At 46.4% G+C, this 21,320-nt stretch overlaps 1 protein-coding gene across 1 annotated transcript in view; it reads left to right on the plus strand.

Annotated features, from left to right (window-relative positions):
- Positions 1-21,320, plus strand: part of LOC147526298 (E3 ubiquitin-protein ligase RNF38-like) — a 126,536-nt gene that overhangs the window by 67,495 nt on the left and 37,721 nt on the right. Inside the window, exon 6 of the mRNA XM_086630134.1 lies at positions 8,072-8,156. Coding sequence (XP_086486260.1) covers positions 8,072-8,156 — 85 coding nt within the window. The remainder of the gene's footprint in view (positions 1-8,071; positions 8,157-21,320) is intronic.

Here is a 21,320-nt window from a genome sequence, read left to right on the forward strand (position 1 = left end):
TTACCCAAATGTTGTCTCTCGGGCTGATGGAGTTGATTCCATAGGTCATTTGGCACCAAACTAAGATTCCTGTTACTATAGGTATTGTCTTACCAATAAACTCCTCCATCCTTGTCATGATGTCTACACTGCTTCTGATATCTGGTACCCATCACTTGTGTCTTTTGTGCTACTTCTACAACAGTCAGTAGTTTTTGTAACCTAAAGGCTGCGTGTGCTAATATAGCTTCTTCTGCACTTTCAAACAACGCAGTTAACCTTTGTCGTGAAGCGTTCTCTATTTTAAGCCAAGCAGCGAGCGCCTGGTATGGGTTAATATCTAAAGCGTGTCTACAATCTGTACAGCCTTGCACTGCATCACGTTGCGATTCATGACATATGCGACTACAATCTCCGCACTCTATAGTTATAATTTCTAAATTCCTACATCTACACCTGCAGTGTGTTAGCGGGTATAATTTTGCAGCTTTGCGTGTACGTATCAAACTACGGATAAAGGCAAAATCTATCTCGTCTGGATCAGAGTCATCTAATATGTTCTTTGGAAGATTTAACAGTTCTTCTATTCTTCTGCAGAGAGGTCCGAGTCTTTGGGAACTCCTGGATTGCCTCCGCCTTCGCCTTTCAGTTCGCGCGTTGGGGGACATCTCCCCCTCTTTTTTCAAAATGGCAGCGAGTCGCTTTACATCTTGATGGCACTGTTCAACAATAGCCTGACCCGTACTGTTGTACGGAACACCTTTTCTATGTTCAATTCCCCAATCTGCTAAAAATGCAGCACATGCTGTTCCTGCGTATGCAGGAGCATTGTCTGTTTTGATGACTTGTGGTAAGCCAAGGGCAGCAAATGCTGAAAGCCAATGTTGTTTCACACATCGGAAGGCGGTAGAAGGCGCTGGTGTCGCCCATACAGCTCTGCTGCAAGTGTCCACGGTGACGTGGATATGGCGCAGTGGACCAAAGGTGGGAAACTCAGTTACATCATCAGTTTGCCACACTCCTCTTGGTTGCAATCCTCGAGGGTTGGTGCCTTGCAGCGACGATGGCACGGGCTTGTGCTCGCGACAGTGCAAACTCTTTCTGAAGAGGTCGAGCAGATTGGTGAAAAAATTTGTGTGATCGATCAGTGACAGCGTTGCCCCTTTTTTTTTTCTTGCACGAATAAAACTCTGTGTAGGAGACTGGCAATTTCAGTTACTAGCATATTGTTTTGGTACAGCCTTGCAAAAGCAGTTTCTAGTATACTACTTCCCTTTCCGAGGGCCTTACTATTTCCACTATACCCAAGATTTCGCTGAGCAGGAGGGTGTCAATCGGCAGGGTCGTTGTGGAGAAGGGAGGCAGGCACGGCACCTTCAGGGCGTCCCCTGTTTATCCACACAGTGTGCTCTGCAGCCTCCCTCAGCTCCGCTCTGAGCCATCTCTTTTCACCCTTAGCAGAGTCTACGACAAAGGTACTGACACGGCGTTGCCGCACGCGTGGCCAGTGCGTGCAACAAGGCTGCCCAGTATGTGCTCTGCCGGCTAACAGCGGTTTTTGCGAATCGCAACATGTTGTTCAATAACAATCCTCCTAGCTTCTCTTTTCAAAGTTACGTGCTTACAACTAAGTCCAATTAGTAATTCTTTGTCATTAATTTGGTACCAGTTAATTCTTTTCCTTCCAGTAGCTACGGGTGGAATCCATACACTTTCCGATCGGAGAAAAGACACAAAGCATATATACAAGCAATATATACAAGCAACTTTCACACACGTAATATACTAAATCATAAGAAACATAAAGACAGTTTACATATCAATATACAATCCTCTACCACAATTCTCCCCGAATGCTCTTCAAACCATTACAATCGTTCGTGGATGGACTTACCATGGTCACTTAGATTAAAACAACACATGTCTGTGTAACGTGGTTGTTGCTGGCACTATCTACAAATTTTGATCCTAATAAATTTAACTCTTGTGGGGAAATATACGGAAGATTGCCCCTTTTTTGTTTATCAAACATTTGTTTTAACGTTAAATGAGTTTGTTCAATAACAGCTTGTCCCATAGGTGAATGAGGGATGCTGGTAGTGTGAGTCACTCTCCAATTCTGTAAAAAGGCACCATACTGGATTACTGTCTGTCTCAATTTTCTTTGGTACTCCCATGGTTTTCTTCAGTGTGAGCAGTAGCAATAACAAAGGCAGAAAACATATTTAGATCGATTAAACGATGGAATATAAGTAATATCAGATTGCCATAATTCATTGGCACATAAACCTGTTGGATTTACTCCTGCTGGAGTATTTGAAGGCACAATACGTTGACGGTCAGGGCAGGCACGTACAATCTGCTGAGCTTGATCTGCTGTCTGACCTGACAGAGAGCATCATCTACCACCAATTGACAAACTGTAGGATTATTCATCATTCCTTGAAGCAGTACAATCCAATGATATTGTTGCGTGGGTCGTTCATTGTTAAGCACTGGAACTGAAAAGGCAAATCTAGGACAATCGTTAGGGTGTAAATAAATAAAAAAGTAAAAAGGTGAAATAACCCAATCTTTTAAATCAATCGCCATCAAATGCTAACATTCTGGAATCATAGTAGGATTTGGTACACCCGGTTGTAATGCACCCATTGGTGAAATGATTGTATTAATAGCTCTTAAATCTTTTAACATAAATCTCCATTTTCCTGATTTCTTTGGGGTAACAAATATTGGAGGGAATTATATGTCCTAATTTGAGCCGTTCATTGACTAATTTTTGAGTTCAGTTCAGTCGCTCACCTTTTAGTGGCCACTGATCGACCCAGACCGGCTTGCCAGCTTGAGTCAGGGCTGGACATCAGTAATGTGTGCTAAAAATTTGAGGTTAGCCTCACATTCCACTGATTCAACAAATCCCGACCTCATAATGTACATGGGACATCAAAAACATATGGTTTCAAAACAGCTTGTTTGTTACCTGGGCCTACTACTAACAATGTCTGTGCACTCTGCTGTGGGATCTGTGTTCCACCTACTCCGATCACAGCTGCCAGGGCTTGTATCAGAGGCCGAGAGGGCGGCCAGTCAGGATTTTTCATTATAGATACATCAGCCCCTGTGTCAACTAGGCCAGAAAAGCCTTCCCATTAATGATTACTGTTAAAGGAGGCTGTGCAGCTGTGATTGTCTGTGTCCAAAATTCTTTTGTGATAGCAGAGTGACCTTTATTGTTGTTATACACGCAGCTTTTATAGATTATTACTCTGGCCACGGTGTGTCCATGCGGCTCTCACCCAACTGTGATTGATTACAAACAATAGTGCACGCACCTATTTTAATTTTACTATTGGCTATGCCTAAAAAGGAGCTATTTTTTACTTGCTAAACTAAACATCATTTTCTCACACACTCTATATCAACTTCCCAAACTCCTCATGTCAACTTCTCACACTCCCTGCACCAGCTGTTCACACTCCCTTTTCTTTCTCATCCTCTTTATCGGTGTTTCCCAACTTCAGAAAAGAGCACAGGCTTAAATCATCAAGGTCAAACCTCAGCTGTAGCTGTGTGTATGATGCCACAACAACTCCCCCCTTTTTGTTTTTCTGTGATCATTACTTGATTAACCGTACTCTGTACCGTTCGCTGGGAGCGAGACAATAGGCAGGGGGTGATTATTGCTATGCATAAAAGAACTACTAGCAATATAATGTCTGCTTTATTAAAGATTTTAACCATCCTGTCAATTAAGAGCATTGATAAAGCAGAAGCTGTAGCATTAGTTTGTTTTGCAAGCTAACAACCCAACTTATTCAGTGTAGTTAACACCTGTGCCACTCCAACTCCTGGTGCAAATATTGAAGCTGCAATGATTTTAGCTGGTTCCCAAAATTTTGCTTTATAGTGTTTCGAGCCCACATTGTGACACGCCTTTACTAAATCTGCAATCGTTTTTGCCCGATTTCTGATAAGATCAAGAGCTTGTTGGCAGTCTGCGTTAGCATTTTCAATGGCCAACTGGAATACCAACACATCTGCAGTAGCCGGATTTTCTGTTTATCTCTGAACTGCCATTTGTAGCTGATCAAAGAAAAAAAAAATGCTCATAAGGTTCCTGTGCTCCCTGCCGAATGGAAGCAGAGGAAGCCTCCCCTGTCCCCAAAATCAGGGACACGTCTTAATGCTCTCTTAGCCAATTCAGTCAGTTGTTGGAAAGCCACTTGCTGTAACCCTGCCTGTGCCTGATTTTGACATGAGTGACATTTTATTCATCCCAAAATATTTAGCTCTCGATTTAAGAGATTTAACACCTATAACACTTTAGCTATTGTTTCATTGGGAGATTTCCCCATCATTCCTCTTTCTTGTTTCAAAAGCATATTCTCCAAAGTACCATGTGCGTGTTCTATGATCGGTTGCCCAGTAGGATTGTAAGAAATACCAGCAACATGCTCAATACTTTATGATGACAAAAATACATATGTCTGATAAGAAGTGTATGCCAAAGTTCCTGCGAGCGTAAACCACGAAGATCAACACCATTCACTGGTGGCATGATCATATTTTAACAGCTAGTACACAATTGTACGATTGAGCGGGCTTATTGTCGTGTTAAACCAAATTGTCACTTAATAGCGTCAGTATCCTGATGGTAGAAGTCCTGCAAGATTTTGCCTGTATTAACGAGTTTGGTACCAGAGCTGCACTCGTGAGAGGCTCAGCTCGCCTGTTCCCTTCTGCTATAGGCCCTGGAAGCGTGGTGTGCGCTCGCAGATGTACAATGGAATGTGCATGTTTACGGTTTTGCAACACTGATATTAACTGTTGAAATTGCTGGAACAAAAGAGGATTAGTTATTTCCCGCGATGCCGATCGAGACGATCCAAGTTACGATGTGCTCTCTCTTGGTACAACCTGGGCCACAGGCAGCGGCCGGGCGGGGGGGGGGGGGGGCGGTCAGCCCTCCCTCGCCTCAGCCGGGCGGGGGGGCGATGACGACCCAGCAGCCCTGTGCCGCCCCCCTCCTTGTTGTTGTTGCTCTTGTTGTTGTTGCCGCAGCTCTGGCCGCTCGCGCTCCGTAACCGCCGCCGCCCCCTCCCGCCGAGGGGACCATCAGCCGCGAACGAACCGGCGCAGCGGAGCCCGCAGCGCGTCTTCGTCCTTTCCAGCCGCGGTTCGTTCCTGCACACGAGCGGCAGCGCCGAGGCAAACGCCGCCCGCGGCCCCGGCCGGCAGCAGCAGCGGCGTTCCCGGGGCGCCGCCGGGCGCGGTGGGCGGCGCGGCGCGGGGGTGCCGGTGTACCGACTTCGTTGGAAGAGGGGGAATGAAATAAGTCTGTCTTTCGTTCGGGGCCCTGGATCAAAAGATTCGATGATGACTTTTCCAGGCCGGCAGCATCCTCACAGGTGGCTGCACGCCCAAGTTTAACGTCTATAGTGTCCCAAGTCCTTGTCAGGCCTCCGGTACATGGGCTGATACCCAAACCAGGAGTACCGGGAGTTTTATCAAGTTAGAACTGTTAGTAGTGCTGGTTTCTCTAGCACTTTGTCCCAATCGCTTACCTCCTCCTGTTGAGGCAGTTGTTGCTTTTTTGTGGGTTTTTTTTTTTTTTTTGTTTTGTTTTTTTTTTTTTTTTTTTTTGTTGTTTTTTTTTGTTTTTCAGTCGCTTACTTCTTTTGCATACCCCCCTGCAATCAGGGGCCAATATCTTTTTCCAAGTTTTAGTCCACGCTCCTCTAAGAAGCTTTTCAACAACGACAATGCAACGTCCCGTTCCATCATCTCGTTCCCAGGCTGTCATTGCAGCATTCCCATCCCGAACCAGACCTCGGTCTGCCTGACTCACCGGTCAGTCCGTAGCGCTACGATTCCGCCTCTCTCGGACGATCCGCCTCTCGGGCTATCCGCCTCTCTCGGGCTATCCGCCTCTCTCGGGCGCCGGGATGGCCGTCCTCTCTCTCGTCCGCGTTGTGGTCGTTGAAAACCCTCTTGATCACGTCGGGGTCACCAGATGTTGCGGCCGAAGACGGGGAAGCAAGACGCATCAATATGATGAGTAAAAAGGCTTCAGCTTTATTCCGTGATACTGCTCTTTTTATAGCATAGCTCGGTTCTGTGCACGCTTTCATGCGCTGTACTTAGCAAGCTAATTGGTCTAGCACTACTGTTCACGCGACAAGCACGAGTATGATACACACCGTGATTGGATAGAGATTTCTACGTTTGTTACAATATTTTACTATTTTTGCAGTTAGTATGTTTTGCTCAGAATCTTGTTTTTCATAGTTTCATCCTTCTTGTCTTTCCCAGGGACAGTGTGTTTTTCACAGCTTCAACCTACCTTCTTATCTCAAGGACAGTGTTCTTTTTATATTCGCTGATACACATTCCTTACTGTTAACACTTTAGCTGCAACACATACACACCTGCTCGCTCACCCTCCCCCATCCTCAGAGGATGGGGAATACAGTTAAAGGGGAAAAGGGAAAGAGACCCGTCGGTTGAGATAAGAATAATTTACTGCTACTACTACTAATATATACATATATGTACAATGCTAAATATATACAAAGAAGTGATGCACGGTGTAATTGCTCACCACCCCTTGACCAAGGCCTGTCCCGTCCAGGGCTAACGATTTCAAAACAGATAAGTCCCGACACCGCAATCCCGGACGAACGAGAGGCCTGAAAATAGAGCGAGATAGATAGAACTCCAAGAGTCCGAGAGTGAGAGCCCCCAGACAAGAGAAAAGTCTTTCTTTCCAGCTGACCCTCAGTTTTATACTGGGTATGATGTTGCATGATATGGAATACTCCATTGGCCAGTTTGGCCCTCAATCCTAAGTCTAAGTGCAAATCATAAGAGGAGTTGTGAACCCTCTGTCCTGGCTATGCTCCCCACTATCCTGTTGTGCTCCTGCACACTGGCAAGAACACGGCAAGCTGAAAAGTCCTTGAGGCCTCAATGCCAACTATAAACATCAGTGCGCTGTCAGCGTTCTTCTCAGGGCAAGTCTCAGACTAAAACCAAAACACAGAGCTCTTCTAGCTGCTAAAAAGAAGAGCTAACTCTGTCCCAGCTGAAACCAGGACATTAACTTAAAAGAAAAAAAAAAACAGAAAAATGGTGCACTCTTGCCTTTATATCTGAAGAGGTTCTTCTCTGGCTAAATCCATGTTTTATGGGAATGTATAGTTGGGTCTGCTGTCAATGTGGAAGTTGGCCTAGTAATTATCTTTGTTATGTGTATTATCGAAAAGGAGACTGAGGGGTGATCTCGTTGCTCTCTACAGCTTCCTGAGGAGGGGAAGTGGAGAGGGAGATGCTGATCTCTTCTTCTCCCTGGTATCCAGTGACAGGATGCATGGGAATGGCTCAAAGCTGCATCAGGGGAGGTTCAGACTTGACATTAGGAAACATTTCTTTGCCGAGAAGGTGGTCAAACACTGGAACAGGTTTTCTAGAGAGATGGTCCATGCCCCATGCCTGTCAGTGTTTAAGAGGCATTTGGACAATGCCCTTAATAATATTCTTTAACTTTTGGTCAGCCCTGAAGTGATCAGGCTAGATGATCATTGTAGATCCCTTCCAATCAAAATATTCTATTCTATTCTATTCTATTCTATTCTATTCTATTCTATTCTATTCTATTCTATTCTATTCCATTCAAGTGCTTGAATTCTTTTTTTATTGGGGAGCTAAGTGAACTTGGGTTATTGATCTTTGTTGATATTCTATCTATTTAAATAAGTCAAATTTAAAACCAGAAACTGTTCGATATTACTATTAACTCTGTGATGCAGGCTATCAAGAGAGTAATTTCTGTAATAAGACTGAGCCTTACTGTAAGTATGAGTTGTCATAGCAATATACATGCAATTTAAAAATCCAATACAGCAAGTATCAAAAAGCGGCGCAATTAGCTTTCCTCTGACTCCTTTACTTTGAATTTTAATTCTTTATTTCAAATTTAACCTTTTTACTGATTCTTAGATTTTGTTGATTTAAGAAGGATCTCTTCCTCTGCCTAATGTTTGCATGCTTTCCTTCAGGAAGATGTTGAGTCTTACTGTTGTTCTTCTGGCAGATCAGTGCTTCCAGTGCCACCTGCAGTTGGACCAGCTTTCAGTTTTGAGTTGAACGTGGAAGATGGAGAGGTGGAAAACTACGAGGTTGGTGTGTGAAGTACAAATTCATGAGGAGCAGAGGTTAACTCAATACATGAACTTAAATGGTCTTTTGCTTTTAAAAGACAAAAATGGGATTAAATAAATGTAATGTTTATGAAGACAGAATCTAGAAAAAAGAAATCATACTAGTTTCTAACACTGGATGTTAGAAACACTCTTATTTTGCCTTTCCCCCTATTTTGAATCTATCCTTTCAGATTAGCGATGGTTAAATTCCTCAACTTGCCATTCTAGATGTGACTCTTCTTTTTGTATTTTGCTTGATTTTTGAATATCAAGCAGAAATATCCTATTCTTTTGAATATGCTATAACTTAGTGCTTTTTATGTGTCTTGCTAACTTTACGGATTAATGTTAATGTTATAAGATGAATTCAGGTAAATGTGATAATGGCAAGAATCTCTTAATGAATATTTTCTCTTGACAATAAGGAGAGCACAGCAAGTCATATTTTAAAATAAAATTTCAGTGGTGTCTTAGATAATTGAGGGTTGATCCCAACTCTTGTCCTTGCTGCTTCTCAGACTGTTGGATTCCCATTAGATTCTGTTCAGAAAACCTCAGCTGCCACTTACCTCTCCTCACGTATCTATTTCTCCTTCCTTCTTGCCCTGGGTTTGGCTGGGATAGAGTTAATTTTTTCACAGGAGACTAGGAGGGGACACAGCTAAGGCAAGTGGCCCAAACTAGCCAGGAGGATATTCGATACCATATGACATCATGCTCAGAATATATATTGGAGGAGCTAGCCAGGAGAGGGGCATTGCAGATTCAGAGCAGGCTGGGCATAGGGTTCTGGGTGGTGAGCAACTGTAGCACTTGTTTTGCATTGTTCTTTTACTAGTATTATTATTATAATACCTTCTCTGTTTGTTGTGGTTTTTTTTTTCTGCTGTTCTATTAAACTGTCCTTATCCCAATCCACCAGTTTTACCTTTTTCCTCTGTCATGGTTTGAAGTCGGGGGGGGGGGGGGGGGGAGGTCCGGGTGGCAGGAGCTGCCCATCACACCAGACTCCCATGCCCCCTCGGGGCTTGAGCCAATCGGCGCCTCTTCGAATTGCCCTATTTACGTCGGGACAAAGGAACCGGAAAGGTGTGCCTTTGCCCAGGAGCAAGGAGAAGGGAGAGGGGCACGGCCCGCACTCCCGGCGCCCGGCCGGGCCGGCGGCCCGGGCCGGGTCAGTGATGGGCCGGTGCCCGCCCCGTCGAGGATGGCGGCGGCGGAGCCACTTGGGGAACTCGGGGAGAGCCCTGCTCCTGGGGTGCCCACCGGGCCGAGTTCACCCAGAAAGGACTGAGATCTAAGAGAAACGGCCACACAGATCACACAGGTCAGTGAAGATGGAACGGAAAAACGTGTGCCGCGGTTGAGTCCCCTTTGCGAGCACCCCCTTTGCAACCAGCCCTCAGTAGAGCAAGCAGAGACCCACTCGCAGCCCATGGAGGATCCACGTCGAGAAGAGATGCCAGAGCCTGAGTACGGTACGCATCTAGAGTCCGTAGGATGACCCCCGCCGATGGGGAGGTGTTTCGCTAAAGGAGATGCCTAAGCCTGAGACTATTGTGAATCAAGGGCACAGGTCGAGGCGCATTTATGCATTTACGCATCTAAGTCTGTATGGAGACGCATTTAAGGTCGATATGACAACCCACGCCGGAGCGCATTTAAAGTCTGCATGATGACCCACGCCAGAGCGAGTGGCTACAGCTCCTTAAAAGTCCAGGACTGGTAAAACCCACACTTGGGGCAAATCCGATGGGGTAAGGATTTGTCTCCTAGCGGGCAGGATTCACGCTTTCGCCGTGAGTAGGGGATCCACTGGAGCAAGGGACAATGGTGTAAGGACTCCTTTTCCTTTAAGAGAAGCGACAGTAACAACATGGAATGAACTGACCTGCACTCCCCTATTCCCTGCCCCCTGCGCCGCTGGGGGGAGGAGGTAGAGCCGGGAATAAGAGGCAAAAGAGAGGGAGTGGTGTTGTTTTTAAGACCTGGCCTGGTTTTCTTGTTATTCTCTCAAGTAACCGTTTTTGTGTGCTTTTCTCTTTCTAGGTAGCTGTTAATAAATAGTTTTGCTTTAAGAAAACAGCCTCTTTTGCCCAGGACCGTGGTTGGTGGGTGCTCCTCTGTTCCTGTCTCGACCCTCAGCTCTTTTATTACATTTTTCTCCTCTCCATTTTACTGGAGTGGGAGAGCTGCGTGGGGTTTAGTTGCCAGATCAGCCTAACCCACGACATCCTCCAATTTCTTCTCCCCATCCCGCCGAGGGGGAAGGAGTGAGCAAGCAGTTGCGTAGTAGCTTAACTGCCAGTCGGGCTAAACTGTTCTTTTTGGTAAATAGTTCTTTTTGGTACCCAATGTGGGGCATGAAGGGTTGGGATAACGACAGATCTAACTAGAGCGTGTTAAAATAAATTTGTTACGCGCATTTATTGTATTAGGCAAATAGCCACAGGTCGTAATGTTGTTTTGATTGTTCACATGGTTGTGTTGTGTAACTCCATATATGCCCTATGTATTCACTGTGGTGCTGTTTATCACCTCTGGGAGAGGGATCAGGACTCTCATTTTGCTTTTCTGTGCAATATCGACTTACTACATGATAACATTACTGATCACAAGGTTAAGCTGATATTTGCATGCCGCATTGTCGTTATGTCCGTACCTTGGGCGCCACCTATTGGAATTTATTAGTAATCGCACCCAATCTACGGGGAAGACAGGGGAGCATACTTTCTCCTGCTTTTTAACCCCCCTCTTTCTCCTTCAGACTAATTACAACAGCCTTTGAGGATTTTGAATATTCTAGGAGTGTTCTAGCCAGCATGGTCTTAATGCTATATCTCCCAAAGGTGTTTCGGGTCTTGTTTGGGGTTAAACAACTATTCAAAAATATCACACAGAAGTCCACTCAGAGGCTGGATAGTTATGAGTGGCAGGGTGTGTGGGAAAGCATGGGCAAATGCCTAAGACAGTTGACACCTCCAGTGTTTTGGAACTTCACCTCTGAACAAGTGCAGAATCCTGAAAAGCTAATAGAATGTTTGGAAAAAGCATGCTGTCAACTTCGCAATCCCTGAGAGACACAGATCAGTGCAATGTGCTGGGGCCTGGCCCATGCCTACCAAGTTGCCTTGTTTAACACTACTCAGCACCCTCAAAGGGAAGAGAAGTTCTCTGGATCTGACCACAAAGTGACATCACTGCATCTACTCCAACCCCCATGACAGGCACTACAGCTGAACCAGAGAATCAATCTGTTCCAGTATCAGTCACCCCTATACAGAAGAAGAAGAAGTACACAAAGAAATCAGTTCACTTAGTGAGGGATGAAAATGAACCAGGGCCATCACAAGAACAAGAGGAGGACGAGGCAGAACCCACACATGTGACAGTAACCATCCAATTCCTATCCCTGAGTAACCTGCAAGATAGGCGAAAGGATTTCAGCCATCATCCAAATGAGAACATTGTCACCTGGCTGCTCTGATGCTGGGATAATGAAGCCGATGGCCTGGAATTAGAGGGTAGGGAAGCTAGGCAGCTGGGATCCTTGTCTAGGGAAGGGGGCATTGACAAGGCAATTGGAAGAAAACCACATGAGACCTCAGCCTCTGGAGGAGACTTCTCTCAAGCATGAAGGAAACGTACCCCTTCAATGATGATATTACATGTCACCCAGGCAAGTGGACCACCAGGGAGAGAAATATCTTTCTAGTACCTGAGGGAGTTAGCTGTTCTGGAGGTGATTTAAAATGATCTGAATAATGACCAGTTATGCATAGATCCAGATGAAGTCCAATGCACACAATGCATGTGGCGGAAGTTTCTATGGAGTGCACCAGCATCATATGCCAACTCATTGGCAGTAATGTCCTGGAAAGAAGGTGAGGAACAAATGGCGCAGGACTTGGCTAGTCAACTCTGGCAATACGAAGGAAGTTCCTCTGTGCAGGCCTGTGTTGCAGATGTGGAGAAGAAGAATTCAAAGAGTGTAAGGACTTGTGTCTCAGCTATTAGAAGTAAGCGTTCCCCTGATCAAGAGATAGAATATAGAGGGTACACACCACAGAGTATCTTGTGATTTTTCCTGTGTGACCACAGAGAGGACATGAGGAAGTGGGATGGAAAACTTACCTTGACCCTAAGAGCATGGGTACTTGAGAGGAAAAACACAAAAGGGGATTCTTCCAGGAAAAATGCCACTCCAGTTTCCAACGAGCAGTTCCCCAGACAGTATAGAAGGGCTGACTCCATTTCTGATCCTCTTGAAGGGACTCTAGTTCATTTTAACAAAAGGTGAGTGATGGATACTGTGACCAGGACTAGACAGACTCTGCCTCCAGCCAGATGGAGGAGAGGGATAACGGGGTTTATTGGACTGTGCGGGTTTGATGGCCTGGCATGTCAGACCCACAGGAATATAGGGCTCTAGTGGACACTGGTGCACAGTGCACCCTGATCCCATCAAGGTATAAAGGGGCAGAATCCATCTGTATTTCTGGAGTGACAGGGGGATCCCAACAGCTAACTATTTTGGAAGCTGGAGTCTAACTGGGAATGAGTGGCAAAAGCACCCCATTGTGACTGGCCCAGAAGCCCCGTGCATCCTGGGCATAGACTACCTCAGGAGGGGGGATTTCAAGGACCCAAAAGGGTACCGGTGGGCTTTTGGTATTACTGCCGTGGAGATGGAGGAAATTAAACAGCTGTCTACCTTGCCCAATCTCTCAGAGGACCCTTCTGTTGTGGGATTGCTGAGGGCTGAATAACAACAGGTGCCAATTGCTGATATGGCGGTGCACCAGCGGCAATTTCGCACCAACCGAGACTCTCTGATCCCCATCCATGACCTGATTAGCCAGCTGGAGAGTCAAGGGGTAATCAGCAAAACTCATTGACCTTTTAACAGTCCCATATGTCCAGTGCACAAGTCTAATGGAGAGTGGAGACTGATAGTAGACTATCGTGGCCTGAATGAAGTCATAGCACCGCATAGTGCTGCCATGTCAGATATGCTGAAATTTCAATACGAACTGGAACCAAAGGCAGTCAAGTGGTATGCCACGACTGATTTTGCTAACGCATTTTTCTCGATCCCTTTGTCATAGATTCATAGATTCATAGATTCATAGATTCATAGATTCATAGATTCATAGATTCATAGATTTCTAGGTTGGAAAAGACCTTAGAGATCATCGAGTCCAACCATCCCTAATCCCCATTAAACCATATTGCTAAGTAGATCATCCACCCTATTCTTAAACACATCCAGGGATGGGGACTCAACCACCTCCCTGGGCAGCCTATTCCAGTAGCTGACAACCCTTTCAGAGAAGAAATGCTTCCTAACATCCAACCTGAATCTCCCCTGACTAAGCTTATACCCATTTCCTCTTGTTCTATCACCCAACACTAATGTAAAGAGCCCTTCCCCTACCTCCCCACCATCTTTTCTCAAGTATTTGTAGGCTGTAATCAGGTCTCCCCTCAGCCTCCTCTTCTCTAGGCTAAACGAAAGTGTCAAAAGAGTGCAGGCCACAGTTTGCTTTCACTTGGAGGGATGTCCAGTACACCTGGAATTGACTGCCCCAGGGATAGAAACACAGCACTACCATTTGCCATGGACTGATCCCGACTGCACTGTGTCCTAGTTTTAGCTGGGACAGAGTTTTTTAACAGCTAGAAGAGCTTCGTGTTTTGGTTTCACTCAGAGGCTCGCTCTGAGAAGAATGCTGATAGCAAGCTGACTCCAAGGACTTTTCAGTGTGCCGGAGTGCAGAAACACGGCGGGATAAGGGGGGAGCATAGCTGGGACAAGGGGGACACGATTCCCCTTGTGATTTGTGGTGGAACTTAAGATTGAGGGCCAAACTGGCCAATTAGTATTCCATATCATGCAGCGTCATGCCCAGTATAAAAGTGAGGGGCAGCCGGACAGAAGGGCTTTTGCGCTTTGGCTCTTTTGCGCTTTTGATCTTTTGCGCTTGCTGCGCTGTTGCTCTGTTGTTTTTCTTTCTTTTCTCTCTCTCTCTCTCTCTGCCCCTCTCTATTTCGGGGCCTCGCGTTCGTCCGGGATTCCAGCTTCGGGACGAGACGGGCTTCGCATACGAGGGGGTGGTGAGCACCTACACTGTATTAAATCATCTGTATTAAATCATTCTTATCTCAACCCACGGGTTTCCCGTTTATCCTTTAATTCTCTCCCTCATCCCTGGGGTGGGGGAGGGTGAGTAGGCGACTGTGTAGGGTTTGGTTGCCGGAGCAGCCTAACCCACTACAATAGGGCAATTCGCAGAGGCGCCATTTGGTTCAACCACGAGGGGGATAGGAGTCCCATGTGGTGGCCAGAACCGGGTCTGACCTGGTTTCAAAACCAGGGAAATCACAGGGAGCAAACCCCATCTCCTACCACCAGAACCCCTTTACATCAACCCATCAACTGGATGGTTTCCAGCCATCCAGTGGTTGCTTCCACCATTGTGAGCACGTAACGCTTGCCACTGCGAGTTTGTGGAAGTGTGACATAGTCAATTTGCCATCCATACTGATATTTCAACCAACGCCCTCCATACCAAAGAGGTTTCAACCGCTTGGCTTGCTTGACTGCAGCACGTTTCACATTCATGGATCACCTCTGCAACAGTGTCCATAGTTAGGTCCACCCCTCAATCGCGAGCCCATTTGTATGCGGCGTCCCTTCCTTGATGGCCTGAGGCATCATGGGCCCAACAAGCTAGAAGTTTTTCACCTTTATGTTGCCAGTCCAGATCCACCTGAGCCACTTTAATCTTGGCGTGCTGATCCACCTGTTGATTATTTTCATGTTCTTCTGTGGCCCGACTCTTGGGTACATGGGCATCTAGATGTCGTACTTTTACAACCAGCTTCTCTACTCGAGCAGCAATGTCTTTCCACAATGGGGCAGCCCAGATGGGTTTACCTCTGCATTGCCAGTTGCTCTGCTTCCATTGCCGTAGCCATCCCCACAGGGGCATTTGCTACCATCCAAGAGTCGGTATAGAGATAGAGCATTGGCCACTTTTCTCATTCAGTGATGTCTAAAGCCAGTTGGATGGCTTTCACCTCTGCGAACTGACTTGATTCGCCTTCTCCTTCAGTAGCTTCTGCGACCCGTCGAGTAGGGCTCCATACAGCAGCTTTCCATTTTCGATGTTTTCCTGCAAGGCGACAGGATCCGTCAGTAAACAGCGTATTTCTTCTCATTGTTTGATAGTTCATTATAAGGTGGAGCCTCCTCAGCACGTGTCACCTCCTCCTCCTCTGGTGACATTCCAAAGTCTTTACCTTCAGTCCAGTTAGTGATCACTTCCAAAATTCCTGGGCGATTGAGGTTGCCTATCCGAGCTCTTTGTGTGATCAGCGCGATCCACTTGCTCCATGTGGCATCAGTTGCGTGGTGTGTAGACGGGACGCTCCCTTTGAACATCCAGCCGAGCACTGGCAATCAGGGTGCTAGGAGCAACTGTGCTTCCGTACCAATCAATTCAGAAGCAGCTCGGACTCCTTCGTATGCTGCCAGTATCTCTTTTTCAGTTGGAGTATAGTTGGCTTCGGATCCTTTGTATCCTTGACTCCAAAACCCAAGAGGTCGACCTCGCGTCTCCCCTGGCGCTTTTTGCCAGAGACTCCAGGTAGGACCATTCTCCCCGGCTGCAGTGTAGAGCACGTTTTTGACATCTTGTCCTGTCTGGACTGGTCCCAGGGCTACTGCATGGACTATTTCTTGTTTAATTTGTTCAAAGGCTTGTTTTTGCTCTGGGCCCCATTCAAAATTATTCTTCTTTCGGGTTATTTGATAGAGGGGTTTTACAATCTGGCTGTAGTCGGGAGTATGCATTCGCCAGAAACCCACAATGCCTAAGAAAGCTTGTGCTTCCTTTTTGTTGATTGGTGGGGACATAGCTGTTATTTTATTAATCACGTCCATCGGAATCTGACGACGCCCATCTTGCCATTTTATTCCCAAAAACTGAATCTCCTGTGCAGGTCCCTTGACCTTACTCTGTTTTATGGCAAAGCCTGCTTTCAGAAGGATTTGGATTATCTTTTCACCTTTCTCAAAAACTTCTTCTGCTGTGTTGCCCCATACAATGATGTCATCAATGTATTGCAAATGTTCTGGGGCTTCACCCTGTTCCAGTGTGGTCTGAATCAGTCCATGGCAAATAGTGGGGCTGTGTTTCCACCCCTGGGGCAGTCGATTCCAGGTATACTGGATGCCCCTCCAAGTGAAAGCAAACTGTGGCCTGCATTCCGGTGCCAAAGGAATTGAGAAAAACGCATTAGCGATATCAATTGTAGCGTACCACCTGGCTGCCTTTGACTCCAGTTCATACTGAAGTTCCAGCATATCTGGCACGGCAGCACTCAACGGTGGTGTAACTTCATTCAAGCCACGATAGTCTACCGTCAGCCTCCACTCGCCATTGGACTTACGTACAGGCCATATAGGGCTGTTAAAAGGTGAGCGGGTCTTTGTGATGACTCCTTGACTCTCCAGTTGACGAATCAACTTATGGATAGGAATTAGAGAGTCTCGGTTGGTACGATATTGCCGTCGGTGCACTGTTGTATTAGCAATTGGCACCTGTTGTTCTTCGACCCTCAGTAACCCCACAGCAGAAGGGTCCGTTGAAAGACCAGGCAAAGTAGACAACTGCCTGCCTTCTTCTGTCTCTACTGCAGCTATGCCAAAAGCCCACCGATACCCTTTTGGGTCTTTGAAATACCCTCTCTTAAGATAATCTATGCCAAGGATGCACGGTGCTTCTGGGCCAGTTACAATAGGGTGTTTTTGCCACCGCTCTCCAGTTAGACTCACTTCAGCCTCTAACACAGTCAGTTGTTGAGACCCCCCTGTCACTCCAGAAATACAGATGGATTCTGCCCCTCTGAAGTTCGACGGTATCAAGGTGCATTGGGCACCAGTATCCACTAAAGCCTTATACTTTCTGGGGCATGATGTGCCAGGCCACCGAATCCACACAGTCCAGTAAACTCGATTATCCCTCTCCTCCACCTGGCTGGAGGCAGGGCCCCTCTAATGCCTGTTATCATATTCATCAGAGGAGTCAGCAGGATTGGAGTCAGGGTGGCTAGGAGGATCAGCCCTCCCATTTTGGCTAGTGGACTGCTCACTGTAGACTGGGGCAACAGCTGTCCTGGAGGAAATGGAGAAAGTTCTATTTCTGTTGGTTCTTCCTCCCAACTGGCGTACCCTGGCCTCTAAAGCGGAGGTGGGTTTTCCATCCCACCTTCTCATGTCTTCTCCATGATCACGGAGGTAGAACCACAGCTCACCCCGTGATCTGTACCGTCTCTCTCGAGGAGGGTAACGCCTGGTTCTGACAGCTGAAATTCTAGAACGTTCAGGTGGTGGGAAATCTACTTTTTCTCTTAATTCTCGGACCTCCTCAGACAGCTTTTCCACAGCTGCAACACAGGTTCGTATAGAAGTATTATCATCATATCGTCGGAGGTAGGTGACCAGATTACCTACGGATAGTGGTGCTTCATCGTCCCTGAAGTCCATTATTGCCAATGAGGTGGAATATGCTGCTGGCGCACTCCGTATAATCTTCTGCCACATTGGTCGTGTGCACTGGACGTCATCTGGATCTTCGAGTCTTGGTCCGCTTCTCGAGTCAAGATAAATCAACTCTCGCACAACCAGTTCTCTCAGATACTGAATAGCTTTTTCTATGTTGGTCCACTTGCTTACATTACATGGCACCTCGTCCTTGTAGGGATACCTTTCCTTTATAGCTGCCAGGAGCCGTCTCCAGAGGCTGCGGACTTGTGTCTGCCTTCCAATTGCTTTATCAATGCCTCCATCCATGGCAAGGGCTCCCAGCTGCCTAGTTTCATTACCATCTAACTCCAGACTATTGGCTCCCATGTCCCAGCATCTGAGCAACCAAGAGACAATGGGCTCACCTTTAAGACGGCCATAATCTTTTTGAATATCTCGCAGCTCGCTCATTTTTAGAGAGAATTTTATCGTCTCATCTATGATGTCACTTCTCCTCCACTGAGATTTTCTCTGGGGCGAAACAGAACGCTCCCGCTTCATTTCTCGTGATGGCCCTGGTTGCTCTTCATCATCATCATCCTCTCCTCTGCGTTCTGACTTTCGTACACATTTCCTCGGTTGCTCTTCCTCCAATCATTGTGATGGCCCTGGTTGCTCTTCTTTGTCTGGTTGCTCTGATGGCCCTGATTGCTCTTCCTCATTTGGTTGTTGTGATGGCCCTGATTGCTCTTCTTCATCTTCTAACTTTTGTATACATTTTCTTTTCCTTACGGGGGCAACTGATACCGTTGTAGTCTGAGTAGCTATAGTGCTTGTCATGGGAGTCGAGATGGCAAGCACAATAACCCGAGAAATAAATTGATATACACCCCTAAATGGCCGATTGACTTTGAATATATAGATAATTAAACATATATTCAGGAGACCTTGCAGGACAATCAAACCGGTTAAATTATTCCAACGATGTTCGGCATTATCAAAATCAAGGTAAGCTTTTGTGAATGAAAAGTCACCGGTATAATTGGCGATGATATCCGCCAGGTGACGCTCAAAATTAATAAACGAGCTCCACATCACCATCCCCCTCTGCACCGCCGAATACAAAGACTGAGCCGGTCCCAGCACCGATGATCTTATCAGAGTTACATCGTACAGTATAGCAAAACCCTTAATTACCGATAACATACTTTTCATGCCGGTCCAACACCCAGAGCCAGAAATCCGCATAAACATTCTGCCTAACATCATACAGGGTAAATAAGGCAATAAATTATGAATGTCCGGTAACATGTATGCAAGCATAACAAACAGCATTCCAGCCAGCAACATCGTTATCTCAACCCCTTTGGGCCCCACGTTGGGCGCCAGTTATGACTGTTGTGGGTTAGGTTGAAAACTCCCCCACACACACAGCCAGTCACTCCCCCTCCCCCACCCCCAGGAATGAGGGAGAGAATTAAAGGATAAACGGGAAACCTGTGGGTTGAGATAAGAATGATTTAATACAGATGATTTAATACAGTGTAGGTGCTCACCACCCCCTCATATGCGAAGCCCGTCTCGTCCCGAAGCTGCAATCCCGGACGAACGCGAGGCCTCGAAATAGAGAGGGGCAGAGAGAGAGAGAGAAAAAAAAGAAAGAAAAACAACAGAGCAACAGCGCAGCAAGGGCAAAAGATCAAAAGCGCAAAAGAGCCAAAGCGCAAAAGCCCTTCTTCCCGACTGACCCTCACTTTTATACTGGGCATGACGCTGCATGATATGGAATACTGATTGGCCAGTTTGGCTCTCAATCTTATGTTCCACCACAAATCACAAGGGGAATCGTGTCCCCCTTGTCCCAGCTATGCTCCCCCCTTATCCCGCCGTGTTTCTGCACTCCGGCACACTGAAAAGTCCTTGGAGTCAGCTTGCTATCAGCATTCTTCTCAGAGTGAGCCTCTGAGTAAAACCAAAACACGGAGCTCTTCTAGCTGTTAAAAAACTCTGTCCCAGCTAAAACTAGGACACACTGGAATGGGACAAAGCTCCAGAACATCTGCAGTACATTGAGAAAATCATTATACAGGGCAGCACAGTCAAAGAAGTTATTGAGAACGGGAAGAAAATAATTCAAATCCTTCTGGAGGCTGGTTTTGCCATAGAATGAAGTAAGGTCAAGGGACCTGCACAGGAGATCCATTTCCTAGGAATACAAAGGCAAGATGGGCGTCATCACATCCCAATGGAAGTGATCAACAAAATAACAGCTATGTCCCCACCAACTAGTAAGAAAGATACACAAGCCTTCCTAGCCATTGTGGGTTTTTGGAGGATGCACATTCCAAGTTACAGCCTGATTGTGAGCCCTCTCTACCAAGTGACCAAGAAGAGGAATGATTTTACATGGGGCCCTGAGCAACAGCAAGCCTTTGAGCAAATTAAACAAAAGATTGTCCATGCAGTAGCCCTTGGGCCAGTTCGGGCAGGACAAGATGTTAAAAACGTGCTCTACACTGCAGTCAGGGATAATGGCCCTACCTGGAGCCTCTGGCAGAAAGCACCAGGGGAGACTCGAGGTAGACCCCTTGGGTTTTGGAGTCGAGGATACAGAGAATATGAAGCTCACTATACTCCAACTGAAAAGGATATATTGGCAGCATATGAAGGAGTTGGAGCTGCTTCAGAAGTGATTGGTACTGAAGCACAGCTCCTCCTTGCACCCCAACTGCCGGTGCTGGGCTGGATGTTCAAAGGGAGGGTCTCCCCTACACATTCAGCAAAAGCCACCTGGCTAGTTAACGCTAGGGGATCCACCAATCCACATGACTCTGCCCAATCAAAACTCTTGCGTACTGTAGACTGTAGAAGGGGATAAAGTCCTCGTAGTGCGCATGAAGAATACGTTAGGGAAGGCAGTCTGGGTTAGTCCTGCCTCAGGCAAAGGCAAATCCACCCATGTGATTGGTTTTGCCCAAGGACCTGGGTGCACTTGGTGGGTGATGAGGAAGTACGATGTGTACCCCAAGGGGATTTGATTTTTGGAGAGAATAGCTAGTGAATTAAATTGTATTATGTTAGTTGCTAAATAACTCTACTACTATATATCATCACTACTACAGTTGCTATATGCTATATAAATGGTATTATAGTAAGAATCACCCAAATCAATGAAGGATGGATTTTGATGAAATCGAGCAAAGTGCAGCGATGATTGAACTAGAACTGGCTTCGGCAACTGGTGTCCAGTAACTTCCTTGAGATTGACATCTTCAACCCGCAGACCGTGGGCATGGATCATGCCAGATACACCAGCCATGAGCTCTGGATGCAGCATGCAGCAACCTAACCGCACACTATCTCTCCTGCCCTGAAAGACTCTTGTGATAGATGAAGTCCCAAAGTCATGGATTAAATGAACTCAACGGACGCATTAGAGGGATGGACCATAGACTAAGGGAGTGGTATCTTTGTGTGTGTGTGTGTGTGTGTGTGTGTGTGTGTGTTGCGTGTATATATATATATATAAAAGATTGGAAAAGTGGTGGTGATTAATTGAAAAATGTATGATCTGGGCATGACGCAGATGGTATAAAACAAGGGGTGGA

This window comes from Tauraco erythrolophus, chromosome W (genome assembly GCF_009769465.1).
Source record: "Tauraco erythrolophus isolate bTauEry1 chromosome W, bTauEry1.pri, whole genome shotgun sequence".
NCBI classification, from domain to species: Eukaryota; Metazoa; Chordata; class Aves; order Musophagiformes; family Musophagidae; genus Tauraco; species Tauraco erythrolophus.